At 37.4% G+C, this 23383-nt stretch overlaps 2 protein-coding genes across 3 annotated transcripts; one reads left to right on the forward strand and one right to left on the reverse strand.

The window, feature by feature from the left end:
* Window positions 1-149: 149 nt before the first annotated feature.
* LOC113498000 (maternal protein tudor-like) lies at window positions 150-15786 on the forward strand. Of its 2 annotated transcripts, XM_026877861.1 has the most exons (12): window positions 150-2243; window positions 2500-2697; window positions 3641-3819; window positions 6392-6472; window positions 8035-8259; window positions 8523-8681; window positions 9496-10478; window positions 10689-10837; window positions 11122-11283; window positions 11605-11771; window positions 11997-12232; window positions 12317-15786. In XM_026877861.1, exons 1-12 carry the CDS (start codon window positions 342-344, stop codon window positions 15055-15057), a joined length of 7182 nt encoding a protein of 2393 aa, XP_026733662.1. In that variant the 5' UTR covers window positions 150-341; the 3' UTR covers window positions 15058-15786. The 2 variants fall into 2 exon arrangements, with proteins under 2 accessions (XP_026733662.1, XP_026733663.1); XM_026877862.1 differs by lacking the exon at window positions 8523-8681.
* A 1664-nt stretch (window positions 15787-17450) lies between these two features.
* On the reverse strand, window positions 17451-23250 carry LOC113498139 (condensin complex subunit 2). Its single transcript, XM_026878079.1, has 12 exons — window positions 22966-23250; window positions 22397-22561; window positions 21977-22177; window positions 21501-21663; window positions 20780-20888; window positions 20397-20576; window positions 20065-20189; window positions 19439-19657; window positions 18909-19146; window positions 18439-18616; window positions 18146-18256; window positions 17451-17940 (listed from the first exon to the last, which is right to left on the reverse strand). The coding sequence occupies exons 1-12, from the start codon at window positions 23089-23091 to the stop codon at window positions 17638-17640; spliced, it is 2118 nt and encodes a 705-aa protein (XP_026733880.1). The 5' UTR covers window positions 23092-23250; the 3' UTR covers window positions 17451-17637.
* Window positions 23251-23383: the final 133 nt, after the last annotated feature.

The following is a 23383-nucleotide window of genomic DNA, read 5'->3' on the forward strand; positions in this document are numbered from 1 at the left end:
AAATCGTGTTCAATTATAGTATACTTTGACGTCACGTTAGATTGATTGCTTGTAAATTTTTTTTAGAAATCGACTAATCGTGGGCTATTTATAATTTATATAGTTTTATCTTCAAGCTCTATTTTGAAACGGTTTGGTTGGTGATGTTGGTCACACACAACTACAAGTCGAAGGCGCCATGTTTATTGAAAACGTAACGTAAACGGAAAGAGAGTTGGCTGATTTTTTTTTTAAATAACTATAGCGAAAGTGCGATGTTATTTACTTAAGTTTGTATTCTCATTCGTAATAAGAAAAGTTTCGTGAGTCTTACTTCTAGTTTTATCATTAAAACATAAAATATGGCTATGCCATCAGAACACCCTCGTAATTTTCGTCTTTTTGTGACCGATGTAGACGGTGAGGGCCATTTTCTTAGGATTAGCGGGCAAGTTGATCATCAAGCTTCATTGATGATAGAGAGTTTATTCGATGCCGCCCGAGCAAATCTAGAAAAAGGCGTAGGAGCAGTTCCACCGGCCGCTATTCATGAAGGTGCCATTTGTGCCGCCAAATACAAAGATGGTACTTACTACAGAGCAAAAGTAATAAATACAGCTAGTCTAAGCAACGGCTTAGTTGGCGTGCACTTCATCGACTATGGAAACAAAGATATGATTTCGTTGAGCGCTATACGTTTCTTCGACAACTACGACCCCTTGTTCTTGCAGCTACGCGGTCAAGCCACTGACTATTATTTATCTGGAGTCATGAATCCGTCCGGAAGGTGGGAGGAGCCGCATCTATTAAAACTTCAGAGCCTGCTCTGTTACGCAGAATATTCGGCAACAGTCGAGGCGCAAACTCGTACGTCTACTATTATATCTATTCAATTTAAAGGCACTGATTTATCAACACATCTTTTGTCGATTCGGTTTGGTGTAGCTATACCATTAGCGAAGCAAGAAGTGCTTCTACTTCAACTTTCAAGTGACAATCAGCAAGCTGCTCACAGGCCGCCTAGTTTCGTGTCGGAACAACCAAATTTTCCTGAACATGTACCGTTTTTATTAAACCAGAACTTTCCATCGAACCCTGCATCCACAATGCGTCTGCAGCAAAATGTTTCTTTGCCTTTTAATGGGAGCATACCAATGACTCCATCTCTGATTGGCCAACGCCTGTTAGTGAACAAGGCTTCTAGAAATCCAGGAAACCTCAGAGCACCATCACGTCAACCTCAACATGCTCCAGAGAACTCAATAGTGAACACTGCAGCACCTCCACCACCCATAGCTGTTGCAAATAAACCAGCTTCTCCAAAAAAATCAACAACTTTTAAAAGTAGACTTTTGGAAATAAATTCTCATCATAAAGTGTTTATCTCATCTGCTGATGATGGTCCAGAACTGTTTGCAGTACAGCTTGTAAATGATGCTAATAAGCTGCAGGATATGATGGATGATATTAATAAGCGACCTCACAGCAGTTTGACAGAGCCACCCATGATTGGCACAGTGTGCCTTGGCAGGATGTCTGGTGACCGTGTAATATGCAGAGCTATAGTTATGAATCTATCTGGATCCCAATGTAAGCTGTTCTTTGTTGACTTTGGTGACACAGACATGGTGTCATACTATGACATTTTTGATATACCTGAGGAGTTTGTTAAGCCTAATGTGTTTGCTATGAGATTTTGTTTGTCTGGTGTTAAAAAATTGGAGAAAGGACCACATTTAAATGAGACATTCAAGCAGTTGGTGAATGGGAAGATAATGACATTGAAAGTGGTGGCACCAGAGGGCCCTCCACTGATACAATATGGAGAATTGTATTTGGACAATAAGAATGTTTTGGACTTGCTGATGGCAAACATGAAGGATAAGTTGCAGTTCAAGTGGATTGAAATGCTGCCCCTGAATACCAGGAAGTCAGTTCTTGTTTCATATGTAGATAGCTGCATTAAGTTCTATGTGCAACTGTCCGATAAGATAGATGACTTGAATGCTGTGATGGAAGCCGTCAGAACTCACTGTGAGAACAGTTCTTCCCCTGGAGAGCTACCAGTCGGGGCAGCATGCTGTGCCCGGTTCCCTGATGACAATAACTGGTACAGAGCGAGGGTTAGGGACAACAGGGGAAATAAAGTGGTTGTAACTTACGTAGACTACGGGAATGAGCAGGAAGTGGATGTTTCTGACCTGAGGACTATCACTCCAGAATTAATTAAACTGCCAGCACAAGCACTAAAGTGTGCTCTGAAGGTGAGTTTTGTATCAAATAATTTAACTATTGCCTAATACTTTTAAGAAACTTTTAAATTATTTTCTTATCCTAAAAAGAACTGGTTATTTAATAAAATAATGATATTAATTATATAATTAATTTTAAATGTGGGACAGTAGGTATAATTTTCTTAGCTCAGCGTAAAAATGTTTCTAATAAGATTTTAATTAGAATAAATTACTTCACATTTATTTCTAATCTAGATGTTAGATGTTTCTTATTGTTTTCCTACAGGGTTTTGAAAACAGACCAGTGGAGACAAAGACTTCTAACCAACTGGAAATGCTGGCTTTAGAGAAGACTTTGACTGCAACTATTGTTGGCATACTGTCCAGTACCATGATTGTGTCATTAATAGATGAGACTGTCAACCCACCTCTAGATGTAGCCAGAAGGATGAACCAGTTGTCACAGCCAAGAAGTTCACATGAGGTCAGTTTTATTTTATTGCTAGTAGAAACAGTATGTACGACACGTTACACCTTAACCAAGTAGTGCTACTTGTCATAGTGTGTTCTAGAATTATTAATTTGTCGAAACCAAAAAGACTAGTTTATTCACCTCATTGTACTAAACAGAAACAATGCAATTCTTTTGAAAACTATCCAAGTTTTACTATTAATAACCTGTATAAAATCCCAAATAATTTAAAAAGAAATGTGCACTAAAAATACTTAAATACACAAGAATTTGACCTTGAAATTTTCTCTTTCGAAATGAAATAAGTCGGTTTAAACACGTTATTTGTTAAACTTCCTCAATACGGCGCAACTGAAGTGAAAACAGTACACATTCAGCCAATACGTGTTATAACAGAGAAACTCTATGCACGTTACTTTCAATGTTTAGTCTACCTGGATTATGCGTGAATGGTCTTCATATCTGTAAATAAATAACAAGATATTTGATGTGTTATCAACTTTCTTATGCCTCTTATCAACGCCAGCTCTAACATTAACAATTTAATTAGAATGACCTCAGCAAAATTGCATTGTTTTGACTTCATAGTTTAGTTATATGGATCGGATTTATCAACATAATGATTCATATTCATATAATCAATAGTGAGTCATTGTCTGGGCCCGATTGCCTAATGTAGGTGTTAAGACTTCAACTATTAGAAAGTGCAGGCTAACCGTAAAATTGTTTGCGATTATTGCGACGTTGCATTTTACGAACTGAATATTTTTGTGAAACGAAATTTTTTTTTATGGATCTCGTTCGGTACTATTTGAGTTAATTAAAAATAGACTACAAAACATTTTTTTGCAAGTACTTTCATAAGGCGTATACTGATAAGTCTAGTAGTATTCAACATAAAACGATCATTAAAAGGACGAAAAAGAAATAAAAAAAACCACACATTTGTACACAGATAAAAGCAACCACACCCGTCCGTAAAGACGCACCAGAAAGCTTCAGTTCACCGGAGAGCGTGTCCGATGACGGCAAGAAGAAGAGCTTCAGAAGGGAAAAGAGCTTCAAAGAAGACAAGAGACCTCCTAGAGAAGGCAACGAGGACTTCCCACAAAGAGGGGGCAGCTTCCGCGGCAGGTAGGATTTTCTGACAACAGTTATTATAATAATAGTAGGTTCACTCACTTAACCGTGATATATGCAACAAGTGTAACTTGGCTAGAAGCTAGGTGTATCCTGAACTTTTTTCTACACACTTTTATTTGAAGTTTGGAGATTGTCTTACACCCAATGACATAAATCGTGCCACAGCCGATTTTAGTATCCAAGATCCCGTGTTCTAATGTTCACTTAACTTCTTAACTATTTCATCATGTTTAAGAGTTGATTATTCACCAATGAAAAAGAATGTAAAAGATCTTTCATTTTAAACTATGCTAGAAAACTTAAATTGGCCGTATCGACCGTGGTTCTGAAAACAACCAAGAAACAAGGCGACTCTAACATACAGGGCAAAGTAACGAAATATTACACTATATCTTTTCTACTCGTCTATTGTTCAGAGCTTATAGGCATATAACATTTTAGAATTCATGCCTCCATTAGTTCATTACTAAGCTAAAAGTTTTAAAGTACCATTAATCATAGTAAATTATTGGGTAGTACGATTGATATAATTATAGGTAAGTGCCACTCAGAACACTACGGATTTGTTGTTCCGTAATAAAAATAAGAACAAGTTCTATGTGGTGAGATACTTTGAGACGTAGAACCCCGTCTCGTTTAAACATTTATTATACTAGCTGACCTGAACTTAGTTGAGCAGTAGTTTTAGGGTTAAAGCGTATGACACTCGCAAATAACGAAGGTTTTGACTGGAAAGGAATTTTCAAAATTGTTTCAGTAGATTTTGAGATTTGAGATATACCTCATGCAACGTATATTTCATTTTGATATTAGTATAGTAAAATAGTGGCCAGAATTATCGAAAGAAAAGAAGTTTGGAAGAAAAAGGGGAGCCTTTACCACGCACTAGGTTTAAAAAAAAAACAGAGACCGCATTAAAATATACCTAATAGTAAAGATTCAAAATAACATTCAATACATTATTCTCCAGGTTTCTTCCCCTTCATAATATTTCTTTATGTGATTACGTATCAGTTACCTATAAGAGCTTATCTCTGACCTACACAGCTGCAATTGTAAACATTTCGTTTTGAACACTCGACACTTTTTATTTACGTAGTTTTACTTCCTCTAAAAAAATTGAGTGAGTCAGTCGATACTTGATATAGTAAGATAAGTCGTAACTTGATAAAAAATATTAAAGGACTCCTTGAATATTTGTTATCATAAAAATCAATGTGGTATCTGAATATGAGATGAATTTTGGGAATAAGGAATTTTGTAGCTGACGTCAAATAATTTTACTTTTGATTCTTTTTATTCTAGCGATAACAACACTAAGCGTGATACTTTAACTTGGTACACTTTCGCGATAATGTAACAGTGTACAGGTATATGTGTGATACATAAATCAAAATGAATGTCATAACAAAAAGGAAAAGTTGATCGCGTTTTCTCGTAAATAACTTGTAACTGTGTTTTTAATCGATTTTATGGCGGAGTTACCATGAGATATGAATGGCGAGTAATAATTTTGTTATGCGTATATCTGGTGATAACTTAGTCGATGCCGGCTCCCAACTGAGTTGAATAAGATGACCCGTTTCCACTGCTTCGGACGGTATTTTTGGGTTAAGATAACGTTTTTTTACCAGTTTAGTAGATATACAGAGATTACCCTTCGAAGTCAAAAACTTTACCTCTTAAAAAATACTTGGTGTGATGAATAAACGAATAATGCTAAACGTATTGTAGCATTTTCGTCGGATTCTATTGAGGCCGGTATTCCTTTTCATAACAGGGCTAAGGACGAATTGCAGTTTCTAATTAAGTACCGATACTAAGTGGATTTTTAACTGCTTTAACGTTTATAAATATTTTTAACTAAATCATTGGTTTGCGTGATGTGTTAGACCGCACCTTTCGACTATTGAAGTTACGTAGTTAGCAAATAATATTTTTGCAAGTTACGTGCAACGCTAAATTTGAATTGTATAAAATACCTATTAAAATAACAGTAGTAAAAATTATATAATTTCTAATTACAATGAGCATATTTACGTAAAACGTTAAATTTTACTTAAACTGTTTTGAAGAGTATGTTATGATTGTGACGTAAACTGTATAATTAAAAGGAAAAGCTGAGCTTGCTATGTTGGTAGCCTGCACGAGTTAGTTTACAGTATGTGTGTCAGAGCCACCGCTGATGCGTCGGCATAAATAGAACAGTTACTATACCTCTATCATTAACGTGATAATGTTCTTAACTAAATCCAAACATGACAGCTTTGAATCGAGATAAAAATATCGAGTAACCATAGTCTATGCAGTCTTACACTGTACGCAATTGGAGTTTTTATTTTTCAACAAAAAAAGTAATAATAGATACCTGAGTCATGGACGGAATGACCTTCGTCTCGGTTCTTTGAACCTACGAGTTAGTTGAAACGAGTCTAGCTACGAATATGTATAGGTAAACGTATTTAGAGATTATAAATGATTTATTTGTTAATAAGTGGTTGTTGTGTATTTTTTAGTGTGTGCTATATGTTTGTAACACGTGGTTTTGTAATTCTGTGCGCAGAGACAACAAAGAAAGCTTCGATCGGGCTGGACCGGGCCGGCATAGTGAGAAATTTGGCGGTAGACCGGACCGCGGCGATCGGTAAGTTAAAAATTACTATATTACAACAAACTAGATCCAATACAACAGTCAGATCAGTGATTCCTTGCTAGTTTACACGCATTATATTGTGAACATTATATCTTAGTGTCAAAGAAGTCGGGGAGAAAAATCGAGTTTGCGTTCTACCTTCTCCTAAAATAAATTCTGCAAAAACTACCTAACCAATTAGAATCTTATAAAGCTACTATTATATAAGAATTACGCTTATAATGTTGCGTATTAAGTATAAGACTGTAAATAAAATTCAGGTTGAGTCATTAAATTGCGCTAACAAATAACAATAGAAAGAAAGGTGCGTATTAATTACACTCGACGCCATGTTATGCAGTTGTCGACAGCGCGGCGTGACGCGACTATTATTCCCTGTGAGAGAATGAACTTTGTATAGATTTATCTAAATGCCTGTGTGTGTGCATCTAAATGCTAAAACAGGATTTAGTATCATGATAAGAGAAACTATGTATGATCCATAATACATCTGCGTACTTAACCTTAAAGTGAATTTACGCATATACTTATGGATTAAGAACTACTTTAGGCTGTTTAATATTCATCCTTTTATATAGCCATCTCTTTGTAACTTTTACTGGAGTTATAAGAGCAGTTAGTTTTCAATATTGTGTAGGTTATACCTGGTTATACCATGGTTAATGCTATTCTTAATAAGGGTTGCGTGGTTGTGCTGAATTAGAAGCGTCCAATGAGAGTAGAAGAGTAAAGTTGTAGGCCGTCATACCGAATATATTATCTTAATAATAATTATTGTTATAAATTTTAAAGCTGAAGTGTTTTTTTTGTATGCTCTAGTCTCAGGCACTACTGGTCCGATTTTATTTAACGGACTATTAAACGAAGTTAGGGTAACTTCGTTTAATAGTCCTAAATATTTTAATTTTGGTAAATAACTTAGGTGATAATATTATTTAACATAACTCTACTGCAATAATTATAGTTGTAGCGCGATAGCGAGCCCGGTTGTTGAATTTGTAATACAATTAAATTAGTTAAAATAATTTGCTTTAACTTCCATGTCACAATAACTCTAAAACCATTAATCCGATTTAAGAATCCTACATCTTCACAACTACGACGACGAATGTACTTAGTGCTATTAGTGTGCAATACCTGTATAATATAATAAAGGGCGTATCTGTAACTCTTCTCAGTGGCCATAACTGGTTTTACCCTGCACTGAATCAGGGTTCCCCCTCAATCCAGTAAGGGTAAAACCAGGTTCATGTAAATATAAACAAGAACAGTATATGTAACAGTGCTTTATTCACTCTTCGGTATTTCTCCGTTCAATAAAACACGTCTCGCTGAGATGAATGCATATTAATATGTATGGCTAAAGAGAAATTGTCAGCACAAAAACTGTTCGCGCTAGCGACGAAACGAATGTTTATTCTCATTAGAAATACCTTTGCCGTTCGTTATTATAATTATTTCGTAATGATCTATTTTACTGTTAGAAAAATGCTCTTTTTTTGTTACGAATTATAAAATGCCAATAAATAATTTCCAATGTTTGTTTTATCCAGACCACACAATGACAGAAGAGGAGGAGGGCCACCTCGCGAGAACAATGCTCCTCCACAATCCGTTGGTGATGACGAGTGGGAAGACCCGCCCGCGCAACCCGCTTTCCAACCTCCGCCAAACAGGCACAACTACAGGGAGAGAGATGGCAACCCAAGGGACAGAGATAATAATCCTAGAGAACGCGATAACAATCCAAGAGACCGAGAAAACAACCCGAGAGACAGGTATGTAACTCCAAACATGTCTAAACACTATCCAAAATTAAAGAGAAAATACCCAGTAAACTCATTGAAAGCACTCCTTACGATTTCGATTATTTTAGACTCTCATTACCAACTAAAGTGCCAATTTACAATTCACACGTAATTCACAAAAAAACTGAACTCGTAGTTTATTCAACGCGCAACTTTCTCCGATGCAATGCGCTAGCTACAGTTACTTGGTACGAATTAGGCTGTTTTATAAAACAGTTGCAATGATTCGACAGAAGAAAGCCTAGGTCGGAACATCACGATAAAGGGCAGAAACCTGTTTGGAAGAAAGACTCGGGCGGGGTCGGTAAGAGGCTAAGGCAGGCTGCGGAGGCCGCCTCTCTCGACGCTCAAAACGCCCACCCTAAGGGCTCCGTACAGGATAGACTGAAACGGTACTGTGGTGTATGTAACCCAACACATCACACGCTGATGCCAATGATTTTGTTTCGCTTTCCACCGACATTAATGCTTTATCTTACTGTTTACGGTTTCATAATAACACTAACAATACATTACTTTTGTTTGTATCAAGTAACATTTAACGTTGATCGGCCTACAGTTATATCGCTGCACGTTAGATTGCGCGATACTGAGCAATTATAAAGTAAAGCATTATTGTTTGAATCAGCGTCGATCTCGTTGTCTCGCCCTATTTGCTTGTCACGCTTGGTTTGCGTCGCACATTCGTATCGGCGTTTTTAATACGTTGCATATCTGTTGCCTCTTGTTTGTAACATTCCATTGCACACTGGTGTCTTACAGTGTTGTAAGTTTTCATTTCAGCATATTATTTACCGCCTTTGTCATTTCTATTGAAATATTTTTGTAGTTTCACAGCATTTTTTCTGGTTTTTGTGTCACAATAGTTTGGCTTGTGGTTTTATGTTTTCAGCACTTTTTAATATTATTTTTGTAAATTTTGTGTTTTCTGCTATTATTAAAAACATAATATAGTTTAACAAGTTTTGTCGTTATTAATAAAATTAATTGATATATTAAACATAATATAAACTCTCAGTGTCTCAAAAGCACCCACAACGTAATACAAAACAAGAGACGTGTATAGAAGGTTGAATTTAAATATCATACCCATAACTACCGCCGTGGTTGTTCGATGCATCGAGGGTTTTTATATATCAATTTAACTAAGAAACATTTCATTTAATAGTAATATTCCATCTTCTTTAAAAATATTTTACTTTACAGGGAAAATAGGTATAATCAACATGACGATCGAGAAGAAAGACGGAATGATGACTGGGGACATAAATCCGGGCGAGAAAACCGTTTCGAACGCTCTGATCGTCCCGATCGGCCCGATCGACGCGACAACCGCGGCGACAGGCGCGACAACTGGGGAGACAAGAAAGAGAACTTCCACCAGAAGAAAGAGTTCCGTACTGACAGACCGCCACGGAGCAACTTCTCCCCCAGAGACCGAGCAGAGCGGTCATTCGGATCAGACGACAGGAAATCTGACAAGAGCTTCAGATCTCAAGACGGCGATAGAGAGAACATGGGCCGAGCCCCGCCTTACAAGAGCCGCAGTAAGTTTACTCAGGTCCAATATAAGGAGCTGCCCGATCCCGTGCCCTTGACAACACAGTTCGTTGAACCCACTGTAGAAATTGGCGCTCAGCACGAAGTATCTGTCACCTGGATTATATCCCCCGACAGCTTCTACACCCAGATCATGTCGTTACAACCTAAATTCCTTGAGATGATGCACAAGATACCTGAGTTGTATAAAGGTGTGAAGTCATACACTGGTGATGTCCCCGTCGGGGGGTCAGTGCTAGCTCGCTATCCTGTTGATGGCGTGCTGTACCGGGCGACCATAGTATGCGTACAACCATTCTCGAAATTCATTGTTCGGTACGTCGACTTCGGAAATAAACAACTCGTCGATGCGAAAGACATTTGGCAGTTAGACAGACAGTTAATGGACTTACCTAAGATGGCTGTCCACTGTTCATTGGTTGGGGTAATGCCTATGGATGGTGAATGGAAGGCTGATCCCGAGATTGACTTGTGTTTCAACGCGCCGCGGTACCAGTGCGTGTTCCAAGAGTTTGTTGAGGAGCAGTACAAGGTGTCGCTGTGGAATAACGGCGCTAGTGTAGTCGACATGCTGGTTGAGAAACAGCTGGCCAAGCTATCTGAACATCAGACTTCTGTTACCTTGAAAGGTTAGTTTTTTTTTACTGATAGATGTGTATTCTTTTTTTGATGGCTGCTTATTTACGTCTTGCAATTGAAGAAATATGAAGAAAAAGGGAAATATCGTTCAAATATTTAACATCTACATATTTGTCAAAGCCTACTTTAGCCTACCTCCTCACAGTATAATGTGTAAATTGGAACAAAGTTTTCATAACATCTTCATTTTGTTCATTCAGATGAAGCTATCGACCTGACGATAATAGTTGGCCAGCAGATCCTATGTAAAGTCACTCATGTGGAATCCTATGAGAAGTTCTTTGTGCAACTGGACTTGGAGAAGGCGGCGCTTGTGGAGGAGGCTATCGCCAACTTTGACACCAACAAAGTGAGTGTAACAAAACGTTTTCGATGCACCCTCGGATACATACATCCTGTCTAAATTTGGCTGTGTGAATTTCAAATACCTTGGATTTTTAGAGGTGTTATTTTTCATAGAGAGCTTTCAAAATTGTACTACATTGGAAAAGCTTCTGAGATGTAACTATTATACCCAATTATCACTATTTTTCTTGTAAGGTCTAATTACAAAAACAATGTTAAAGGCATTGAGAAATTTTAGTTACAAACTAAGTGTAGTTACATATAATAATGCTGTATGATATCCCACAGTTAACTCCACTGAACGCAGAAAGCTTAGCTGACGGTATCCACTGCACGTTAAAACACGACGGTAAAATATATCGCGCAATATTGTTGGAAGTAGCCGATACAGCCAACATTAAAGCTGTTTTGCCAGACTACGGCATGACTATCACTACAGCTTTAGACAAGGTTAGTAATGAAACATAATAATATTGGTAACTTTGTTGTATTTAAGTTTTGTAATATGGATTAAATAATAATCCATGTTAATGTTTGAAATCGACGTCACTTATTGGTCACCTATTTTGAGCTTTTCTATATTTAAAAAAAAAAAATTATATTTTAAAAATATTGCTTGACTTTAGAGATTGAATAATTAGCAAGGGCAATTTAATGTGCTCTGTTCATCAAATTGTTAGGCGATTTCAGAGATTTTCTAAGCCTAAATTTTGAAGGACTCGGGCTTTGTACAAGTTGAAACTATACTGAAATAAATATCTATATTTCCAGCTCATGATACTACCAACAGAACTGAGTGTATATTACTACCAATCATTGGAGTGCTCCCTTAACAACTACACAGCTGAATCTAAAACATTGATAAGTCTTGAAGATCTGAAGAGCAAGCTGACTGGCAATAAAGTCATTATCTATATCAACTTTGTAGATGGCATCAGGTAATCATTACATCATTATAAATTTTGAAACTTTGTTTGTGAGTTAAATGTATGTTATAGACAAACCAATTGATTTTTAACGCGTTTTCTCACTTGAAAAAATATATGTACCTTCCTTAAGTAAATGAAAGAGTCTCAGTCCAACAGTGGGCAGCATGGTCTAATAAAAAACAAGATTTGACAATACTATCAGACTATCAACTTATAAAACAATTTTTGTTTCAGCTTGGTATCAACTCTATACGACAGTATCACCGGCCAAAAGATCGCTATATTCGAACCCGATGAGGGCGCGTACGATGAAGTCGTCCAACTGTGCATGAGATCAGTCTTTAACTACAACTTCGGCCTAGCATACATATCCCATGCAGAAAACCTGAACGAGTTCTACCTGCAGAAATCTACAGATGGAGACAGGATCGCCATCTTGCTAGACGAACTTTATAAATTCTATGAAGAGGGTATGAAAACATTTTCAAATTAATTTGAAATAATTGTATTTAATGTATGCTGAATGTTTGTAACACATCTTGTATCTTTCGCAGGTACTCCTAAGCCTCTTACTAGTTTCGAAGAAGAAAGCATATGTGTGGCTCACTCAGCAGATGGTAACTGGTACCGCGCAACAATTCTCAGCGCCGAAGATACTCAGGTCAAAGTCCAGTACACTGACTATGGTAACACAGAAACATTACCTAAAGAATCTCTCAAAATATTAGATCCTAAATTCTTCGAACCCTGCGCTCTCGCCCTAGTAGCTAGCTTAGGTCTCGTAGCTCTTCAAGACGACGCTCTCGCCAAACTAAAGGAATGGACCAATGAAAAGGAAGTCCAAGTAACATTGGCCTTCGGTACTGACGGTTGGCTCGCAAGCTTGCATTTAGACGGCGTTGACCTTTCTATGAAACTCGTCAACGAAAAGTTAGCTACACCGCAAATCATGTCCAATGAGGAACAAAAAGTTGAAGAACCAGTTGCAGAACCAATTTCATTGCCTGAAGGCTGCACACAAGTGTACATAAGCCACATAGATACACCTGGACACTTCTGGTTGCAAATGGCTGACAAAGTTGACAAGATTGAAGAAATACAGAGTGAGCTTCAATCTAATGCTGACTCGTATGCCGATATTGATGTACGCGAATTAGGTACAATTTGTGCAGCGAAATATTTGGCTGATGATTTGTGGTACCGAGCTGAAATCCTTGACTCTGATTCCGATATAACAACGGTCCGTTTCATCGATTATGGAAATACGGATGTGCTAGACAACCAGCCAGGTTTGATAAAGGTTCTGCCAGATCATTTGAAGGAAATTGAACGCTATGCCGTCAAGACTAGCGTTAACGCCGTGCCTACCGGCACAGGACAGTGGTCGGAGCCCTCTTCTGACTATTTCACACAGCTTGTCGGTGATTTGGCTAACCCTGTAGATGCTTTAATTGTACTTAAGGATGTGACAACCTACGTCGACATCTATGTCAACGGACAGAACCTGACCGACAAATTAGTTTCAGAAGGTCATGCAAGCAGGTCTGAAGAAACCGATTGCGGTGACTTGCCGTCTTGCTTCGCTAGTCATGTTAACTCGCCTTCTGAGTTTTGGATACAATTAGAAACAGCAACATCTGAATTGCAAGCAATGGAAGCCGCTATGGTTGACGCCGAAAACTTCCCAGAACTGACAGACAAGGAGGAAGGTGTGATATGCGCGGCTAAGTACCCAGAAGATGGTGCTTGGTACAGGGCGCAGGTCATCGTCGACGGCTCAGAGGGAACCGAAGTGCTGTTTATGGATTACGGCAACGCATCTATCGCCAACGAATTAAGAAGTCTTCCAGATGAACTTAAAGTTAAACCCGCTCTTTCAAGAAAATGTGCCTTACAAAAAGCACGTGATATTAAATGGTCGCGTAAGTCTGAAATCAAGTTTAACGAACTGGCAGCTGAAGGAGCCACTATATTTAATGTGCAGTTTATTGCGTCAGGTGATATATCTATTGTAGAGTTATACCATGAGGGTAAATCTGTAACTGAAGAATTAGTAGGCCTCTGCGAAGAATCGCCGGCTGAGAGACCAACACCAATTGGACAAGATTTACTTAGCAATGGCAAAATCTGCTACGTCAATAGTTTGGAGGAGTTTTATGTTCATTTTGACTCGGCGACGTCCGAGCTGGATAAGGTTACTGTCAGGATGAACGACGCTCCTGAGTTCGAACCTGCTTCTGAACTGAAGGTTGGTGCACTTTGCGCTGCATTTTGGGCAGAAGATGAACAGTGGTACAGGGCCAGAGTGTTGGAATTTTGTGATGGAGGCTACCATGTGCAGTTTGTTGACTATGGAAACAAAGCCAAATGCGAGGAATTTAGACAGTTGCCTGAAGATCTTGCGGCAATTGAACCATTGTCGAAATGCTGCCGCTTGTCCACCGTATTCAGTGACGAAGTGCTACATGAAGGTGCCAAAAATAAACTTGATGAGCTCACTATAGAAGACACAACATTCCAGATTGAATTATTAGATAGTACAAAAGATCCTATTCTTGTCAAACTGTTAGTAAATGGTCAAGATTTTATTTCCCTAGTCTCACCTGACAACATGCTCAAAAAGGAGGAATCTTTGATTAGCAAAGCAGCTGACTCAACTGTGGAAACTGCTAACGAACACTCTGAACTTAATACGTCACAAGCAGACCTTGACGAAAGCATGGAGAGCAACCACACTGTCATTGAGAACAAATCCTTTGAGACGAAATCTGATGACTTAGCTGAGAAGGATGAAGTATCTGTTGAAAGTCCCGCAAAAGATTGCTCTACGGAAACTATCGGAAACACCGACCAGACTTTACAGTCATCCGATCACGACGAATCTAAAGATTCTATTAGCACAGAAACTGAAAATATTAGCACTGAAGAGGCCACTCTAGAAACGAGTTCAGAAAAAGAAAAAGTTACAGAAAATTTAACAGTTGAATCCACTAAGGACGTAAAAGAAGCCGTTGAAAAAGAAATAAATGTTAAAGAAGAAAAATCAACTGTAGATAAGAGGACAGAAAACAAAACTCCAGTGGAAGAAGTTGAGACAAAAGAAAAAACCGATGACAAGGGAGTTGTAACTGAAAACAATGCAGAACCTGAAAAACCTACAGAAAAGACTGTAGAAAGCAAAGACCCACCCTCTGAAAATATAACAGAGACAAAAAAAGATGATAAAGTAACAGTGACAGAGACACCGGCTGACAAATTGACTGAAACCAGTGAAGAAAAGACGTCTGAAAAGTAGATTTAAGGCATTGTATATACAACAAAAATAAGTATTCTTAGTGAGGCAACACCAATAACTTTATATTGTGTATAAATAAATCTCTTAGACTTAGAGCAATATATGTTGTGACTAGAGAATGTTGACGCTTGGATATTTTAGTCATCAACATTGTTGGTCAAACCAATGTTATATTGGCGCTATGCTCACTAGCAGTTCTCGTACGAAGTACACTATACAATAATATACTTAGATGTGACTATGTATGTTTGTATTTTTGCATATTTTTTACTATTTTTCTTGATTTGGTTGTAATAGTCCAAAATGGATGTGAAACAACCACTACGAAAAATTAATAATAAGTAAAACCAGTCTGTGACTGTAGATAGTGATTTTAGATTTTGTTATAACTATGTTATCCTTCATCGTAGGTGATTCCTAGATTACCAATATAAATTTGTTTACCTTTGATTTATTTTCGTTGTAATACTCATTTTTATTATATTCATAAGTGTTTTTTTAAACGGTATCACATTAGTTCGGTAAACCACATGAGACATGACACTAGTGTATCACAATTTATTGCATACAGTATGAAGTCTTTTTGAATGTACATACATAATTTATATTACACATTCCCTTCATTGAACAACATTAGTTTTTATAATCGCCCTTCACACCTCTGATACCGAAATTAGATTGTCAATTTTTTTTTTTTTGTTTTAATCATCTTAACCCATTCGCTGCCGATCTAAAGAGTAACAATATTACCCAGTTGCCGCCATACTGTACTATGCAGCCCGCCCATCGGCGGTCCCGGCATCTTAATTATGTATTTTTGCCCGCCCATTGGCGTTTTCGGCATGAAGCTGCAGATTCCGACATGAATCGTTTGATATCGCATCCAAAAAAATCCTAGAAAGTGCTATTAATTTGACTTAAGATAACGCATAATACAAGCTTTTATCAGCCAGCCCTTTGTTTTGGCCCGACCGGCTGTCTGGGACGGTTTAGGCCAAAATAAACCCTGCCGAAGGGTTTTTTTTAAGTAAGAGACGTTCCAAATGTTTTTTCCTAGTATTTTTTCACAACTTAATCAGAACTTTCTGTTGATAGGGTTTTACACCTTTATGTGAAATAGATGATAACACTTTATTTTTATACACGAAATTCATGCTTAAGAAGTAGCGAGAAGTGAAGTTTTTACATAACTTAATAATAGCCGTTAGTCGTACTAATATTTACAAAAGTTTGGGACCTCTGACATAAAATCTTGCGGTTCGCCCAACGGCGGGCTCGGCATGACAGTTTGGAATTGCCTTTTTTCAAAACTTCAAATATCAGCAGGCCATTTGAGTTGCAAATCAATATTAATAAAACAAATCATTACACATTATCTCATTACTTTCTGACGTTATTTCGTAAAGTTATTGCAGTTTAAAATCAAACCGCCCATGGGCGGTCTCGGCGTGAAAGTTAAAAAATTTTGCCCGCCGATGGGCGGGCTCGGCACTGAATGGGTTAAAAGATGCTGATCTTATGACCTGTTACAAGAATGTTTCGTTTTTTTTTAATAAAGCTTTGTAAAGAGCCAAGTGATTTTTATTTCTGAATCGCAAATTTTTAGATAATGTGGAGCTAGTATTGTGTGTATTTGAAGATATAAGTTTTGATTCAGTTTTGCTGAAAATAACTTTCATATCTACAGTTAGTTAATAGTATAAAGCTGAAGAGCATTTGAACGCGCTAATCGAACTAAAGATTTAGAAATTCTGTGCAACAGCCCGCTTACTGCGGATGGCTAGGATATAAATATACAATATCATATGTAAATAGTCATAGCGTGATGAACCGCCACTGATAGTATAAACCATCACGCTTTGATTAACAGGAGCAGACCAGTACGAAAACGGGGAAAAGTCTGTTACTAATCCAATTCTGTACTTTTATGTATGACATAAACACGGCCACTCAGACAAAATCGCATGCTGCTAGTTCATATATAATTTTAGGTAAAAAATAATAAAAGTAGTTATTTTAACATTTTATTTATATTCTACATTTACAAAATTACGTAAAAAAAATACAAATTACTACAAAACATCAAAACAATGTTTTTATGGCAGTTAACTCATTCCTTAGAGAAAAAAAAACTACAAAATAAATGAAAAGTGATCAGATATTTACAATGACCCGCGTTGCAAATAAAAATACACTTTTATAAACAGTATTCCTAAGTAAATGATTATTTACACAAACATGCAGAAAACTGGATTGTTCTTAAGAAAACTTACCTTATTGCTGAACAATACAAAATAAAGAGAATTCATTGTGGTATGGCAACACTTAAAATTAAGTACAGCCAACAACTAATTCACTGAGCAGAGTCAGGTTATTTTTTTTAAATAATGTTATTTTTAGATGGGTACAAATTGATACGTGCATATTCAGCGACATTATATTTGTCAGTAAAAGTGTTTAACTAATTATGTTCTATTGCTAAATCTTATTGCATTTTGTCGTTTATGGCTTGTAAAACTGACTGTTCATGAACTTTCGTTGTTGACTGCACATTATACTAATTACGAAATTGTGCTAAATTCATTTAATTAGGCCCAATATTCCGATATCTTTCAGATCGTCTCGCTTTTCCAAGATCAGGCCCTTTTCATTGGCTATGTGTAGCATAGACAATAATGCTAAAGGCACGCTGAGAGATTCGCGCATATTAGTTGACAGTTTATTAGGTAATCGAGAATATACGGAGAAGAATGTCGTGGGGGCTACTTCTTCCTTTTCGCCTTCAGGAGTTTTTTCTGAAAGCATTTTCCATGTGCAGTGTTTCAGTTGCTTCATGTCGACCTTCTTGGCACGCATTGCGTAGGGAATAAAGATTTTCGCAACCTGCGGACAAAGGATACTTACATTTTATATATTATCATATTACATATTATTATTATATATTTAGTCTTCATATCGTATCTCGATATTTTACTCAGTAAGTTTGTTCAAGAGTAACACTGGAAGTACTACATTCACACTGATTTTAGACTTGGAAGTCGACCGCAACGTAGCTGGTAAAATCTAGTAGATTTAAATGATTAGTTACCTTAGTAGGAGGCTCCAACATGTCGGTGATTTCCTCAGGTTCAGCCGCTTTCACTTGGTCGTGCAGTTCGCCGGCTGCCGTCGCATCTTCGTTGCCCCAATCATCGCCATCCTATAAAAAAAGGAAATATTTCCTTATTTGAACACAATGCTTTCAAAAGTGACGTCAATGGCCACTGGTTGGTGCCACTGGCATTTGAAATTCCCAATAAATAATGTGTAAGAATTACTTATATATTTAGAACTTTCCTTCACAGCTTGTCCACCACAGACAAAACATTTTAAAGTACTAACCGGTATATTATTAGGGCAGTAGGACGCATCATTTTCATTATTATAGTCGTAATCTCTTGCTTCTTCCACGGTGACTGGTTCAGGCTCTGGTTGCTTGCTCTGCTCCAAGTCTCGCTTCCGCAACATCATCACGTTTTGACGGAGGAACAGCTTGCGGAAATGAGATTCGTCTAGACCTCTGGTGAAGAAAGGTACACATGAAAATAAAATATACATTCGAATTCAGAACCTCTTTCTCGAAGGTGGTTATTTTATAGTCTTTTTTGCTATTTATTATATTAAGTAACATAACAAATACAATACATGACGGTTTCATGTATGTATTTTCATGTTAAAATAATTTGTTACCAGCACAAAAAAGCAACTAATTTTAAACGTTAAGCGGAAACTAATCCACTTAAACAGAATTTCTTCATATAGGTTTACCTCAGTTTTACCAACTCCACATTCATATTAGCGTTTTAACTTACCTATCAATAGGAGTTTTAAAGTTGGCCTCATTCCACGTATGTCCAGTAGCCAGCGTCTTCCTGCTGATCATGATCTTGGCCGGCTGTGTTGGCTCATACTCGCCAACCGGCTCCGAGCGGCAGTCAAACGCAAGACCGGCGCCGAGGAAGTCTAGCTGACGTTTGGTCCGCGGTGGTTTCTTGCCTTCTACGGTTAAACGGCCGGCAGTTGACTGCGTACGTTCCGTCATCTTTGAAGCTGCAAATTGATGATTCTTAGTCAGCAGGAGATTATTTTACGAGATTTTGTTGATTAGCAAGCCAATTGCTACATAGTTGATTTGACTATTATAGATGAACAGAGTATTTCTTAACGTTTGAAATATATTAGTGGAATACATTTACATATAAAAAGTGGAGACTGTAATCGAAACAAGGTTAAACATCAACAATATCCATTAAAAATATTGAGGGTACATAAAGCATGATATTTTCAATTTGTCCACTATTAAGATAGGAGTATTAGTTGAGTAGGTGTTGTGTGTACGCACTCCTGTTGTTCTTGAGGCGCCAGTGCGCGGGCCCGGCCCAGGCGGCCACGACGGCCCCGCAGTAGGAGTACTCCAGGCGCGAGTGCGCGGCGGCGGCGGGCCGCATGTCGGCCAGCCGCGCCGGGCCCGCGCCGCCCGCGCCGCCCGCGCGCGCCACGCACGCCGCCACCGCCACGTCCGCCTCCTCCTCGCTCTCGATGCCGCCCAGGGGCTCGTCGTCTGTTCGGGGATAGTATCATATTAAAGTATCATATTAATAGGAGCCTAAATTTTTACCCGCAATGTCTAAATGGACACCGCAATTGCCTATACAGTTTCGTTATTATTTTGTTCTATGTTTGCAGTGGATAATGTATTTTAGAACTTTAAACCCCTTTTATAGATTTCCTATATTCTGCAAGACAGGTAATCAAATCAGTATAGGTTCTATTGTTTCTCACCTCGTAAATATTGTGATAGCCACTATAACTCACTCACCACAAAAAAAAATGCCAATGTAAACTTTTACAATAATTTATGGTTATAAGTATACAATGTTTATTACTTTCATAATTTACATTCTATCAGTATTTGTATAGTTTCAGTAGAAAACGAGTGCGACAAGCAATAGAACATAAATTACATACCATATAGGTCATTATGCTGCTCATCTTGTGGTATTGGCTCTACTTCAGCATTGACGTCAAACGCGAGCGCTTGCTGGGACAGGTTTAGTCTGTTCTCCTCCACCCAGTTGGTAACTCTATTGTCACTGTATAAAAATACATATTTGTGAGATTTCATAACTCTTAGGAAACTAAAACCCTACCAGCCCAACAAAAATTACACTTTTAAATTACAAAATTGGTAAGGCAGTTTTTCGTTTCAAAAAGATTTCAAACCCAATAAAATAAATACTACCAATGAAGTAAGGGCTATATTTTTAAGAGGTTTCCATCATGAATTTTAATAAACTCACGTGTCTTCAGTGCTGGGATCCCAGTTGCTAATAGAAAAGCCAGTAAAAGGCTCACAAATGTGGTCACTCTCAGTAAATGCAGGCAGCAGCTTTGATGATATGGTAATACACTCTTTAAGATCTATTAAATTGTCTTCTGGAATGTTCTCTTTTATTTCTTCCAGGAATTGGTCATCAGTCCTGTGAAATAATTAGAAGTTAACGTTAACTAAAGTACACACACACGGCTATTGGTCAAGTTTTTACAGCTAAGCCATTTTGTAACAGAGTTTCACATCTTTCTATTAGAAGTACAACACGAATTCCTACAAGAAGTAGGAATATCAAAAGAGGTTAATATAGTATTTTCCACTTTAATAAATATTCAAGTAGATCAAGTGTACCTTAATATCAATGATAGTGTTTTATCATGAATAGGAAGCGTCGCATTGAACGCTCGGTTCGACGCCGTCACGTCACCAGTTGTTGCTGCCAGCCGCTCAAAGAACGGATCTGAAATATAATCACGTTTGATGTTAATTACCTCTAATTTCTACTTATTCTTGTAACGCAGTTTTAATAAGACAATCAACTTAAACAGTACACAAATAACTAATGTACAAAACCAATGAAAATCAAAAGCCTTATGCCTGACATAATGGAGTTCTTTTTTAATCGAATTTGTACTCTGGACTCTGGACTCCTAGAACTAAATTCGATCGACAGCTAATGATGCTACTAACTGAATCATTACTAGGTCTTGGTTTGGTTCAGTAGTACCATTTGGTGTAAAAACCGATGACAGAAACAAATTCAATCCATAAAAACAGAACCAAACCAGTTTCAGTAGTATAGATGAATATTGAAAGTAAGTCTACAAAACATCTCATCATGACTCTGCTCTCTGATGCAGCTAAAAAATGAAAATATACTCTATGTAACATTACAAATTCTATATGGTTAACACAATTCACCGACATAACACGACGACCATAGCCTCCCTGTTACAAAGCGTCCGTTATCCTCAATGAAGGGCTGAAGACCTAAGAATTTTTCATAGGTTAAAATATTCATAATCCTATACTATACATTAATTTACAAAATATGATGATAATAACAGCTTACCTATACAATCATTAGCATCAAAGTCGCCGTTAAAAACCTCAGGATTGGCAGCTATAGCGCCTTTCGACTTCTTTTTCTTCTTCTTCTGAGTGAGTGCTGCACCATCACCATCCGCTGCCCCTTCATCTTGTATGTTATCATCATCCTTCTTACCTCTTTTAGTCTGTGGAAAGATTTGTTGTAATGAAATGTATGAATTTTTTTTTCAGTTTGTATGTGTAATGTTTCTGTTTTTTCTACTATATGCAGGAATTTTTATACATTGAGGTGCTAGTAGATCACAGACAATTTTTACATTTTAAAAGATTATTCCCTGTTTTTGTGTCCCACCGAAGTGCCTAGGCCTCTACCTGTCCTTCCATTTCTCTCATATAATTTTTTACATCGAGGAGTACTTTGAGTAGAAGAGGTGAAAAAGGAAAAGCAAAATATCCTTCAACATACACTTATTTCTAACAGATAGCAGATTTACATACTTGAGCAGCTTTAACAAGTCCACCAGCCATCTTGAGCACATCATAGTGAACAGCATCAACCCTAAACGAGTAGATCCGAGCTGATGCATCCACCACTGTGGAAGCAGTCTGAAGGTTCTCCATACGGGAGTCATGGCGCCGCAACATCGACGACATAAAGTCAATCAGTTGAAGATTCCAAGCATTGTCTTTTGTTATTTTCTGAAATAATTAAACAAATTCAAAGTAATCTTAAATTTCTTTGGGGGTTCTGTTCTTTACACCGTAGCTTCACTTATTTAGATGAGAGATTACTCAGTTATATTTATGACTCCAGATTAAACATTCTGTGTACAAATAAAAGCTAAAACACAAAAATGAATTTTGAAATTGAATAAGTTCATCAAGTAATGAGCAGTAATCCTGCTGAGCTTTTCTTACATTTTCAGCATACAGCTTAAGGCAGCCTTGGAAATGTTCCTTCTGTGGTGATGAAGACATGGTGTCCCTGCCTCGCCGGGGTGACGCCGCATGAGGTGTGGACGTCGCCATCGCACGCTCCGACGCCACCAACGACGATCTCTCTGCATCATCATCATTGCGCTCCTAAAAAAAATGTATTATTGGTAAGTTAAAATAAATGAGAGAACCAAATTAAAAGTTGACTGCCCAAACTAGCAGTATCCAATCCTATATATTTAGCAATCTTCTCATGGATAGAATTATCAATACTCTTAGTCGAAATGACCATTGAAAGAACAGCATGCAACATATTGAGTATTTTTCTCACTCTTGGTCAATTAATAATATTATTGATGAGCAGTAGACCTTGAGGGCGACATTTGACAAGTTTAAACAAGTTTATAGAAGCTAAAGGAACAAAGCAAAAACAACCTATTTCTTGAGGAAATGTGTACCAAAAGTGCAACAGCAGTTGTTTAGTAAACAGATGTTTAGGAGACTGCATATACATGTTAACAATGTTACTTCAATGATATCGCAAAACAAACCTCATTTTTAGATCCTGGTGGCCTTGTCTGCGGTATGAGGGTCCTTCTTCTGATAGAACTATTACTGCTCCCGCCAATACTTATTCTAGTTAGACCCGGCGTAGATATAATTGGTGTTTCTATCATTATTATGGCTTAGTTTATACACTCATATGTACCGAAATTATGATAAGCATTGAATAGTTAACTCACTACTTTATTATACACAAAAACACGTAAATCAAAATATTTCCGTCCAATCAAATTCTAAGCGAAAACGAACGCAACGGTTACAAAATACTATATAGGTAGTGAGGTGAAGTGAAGGATAAATCTTCGAATTAGAAATCGACTATTTTGATCACTTTGTTATTAGTATTTTTTTTTGCATTTCAAAAGCATATTTGGAGAGTAATTTTATTGTAATATTTCAATCTTA

This window comes from Trichoplusia ni, chromosome 10 (genome assembly GCF_003590095.1).
Source record: "Trichoplusia ni isolate ovarian cell line Hi5 chromosome 10, tn1, whole genome shotgun sequence".
In the NCBI taxonomy this organism is placed as follows: Eukaryota; Metazoa; Arthropoda; class Insecta; order Lepidoptera; family Noctuidae; genus Trichoplusia; species Trichoplusia ni.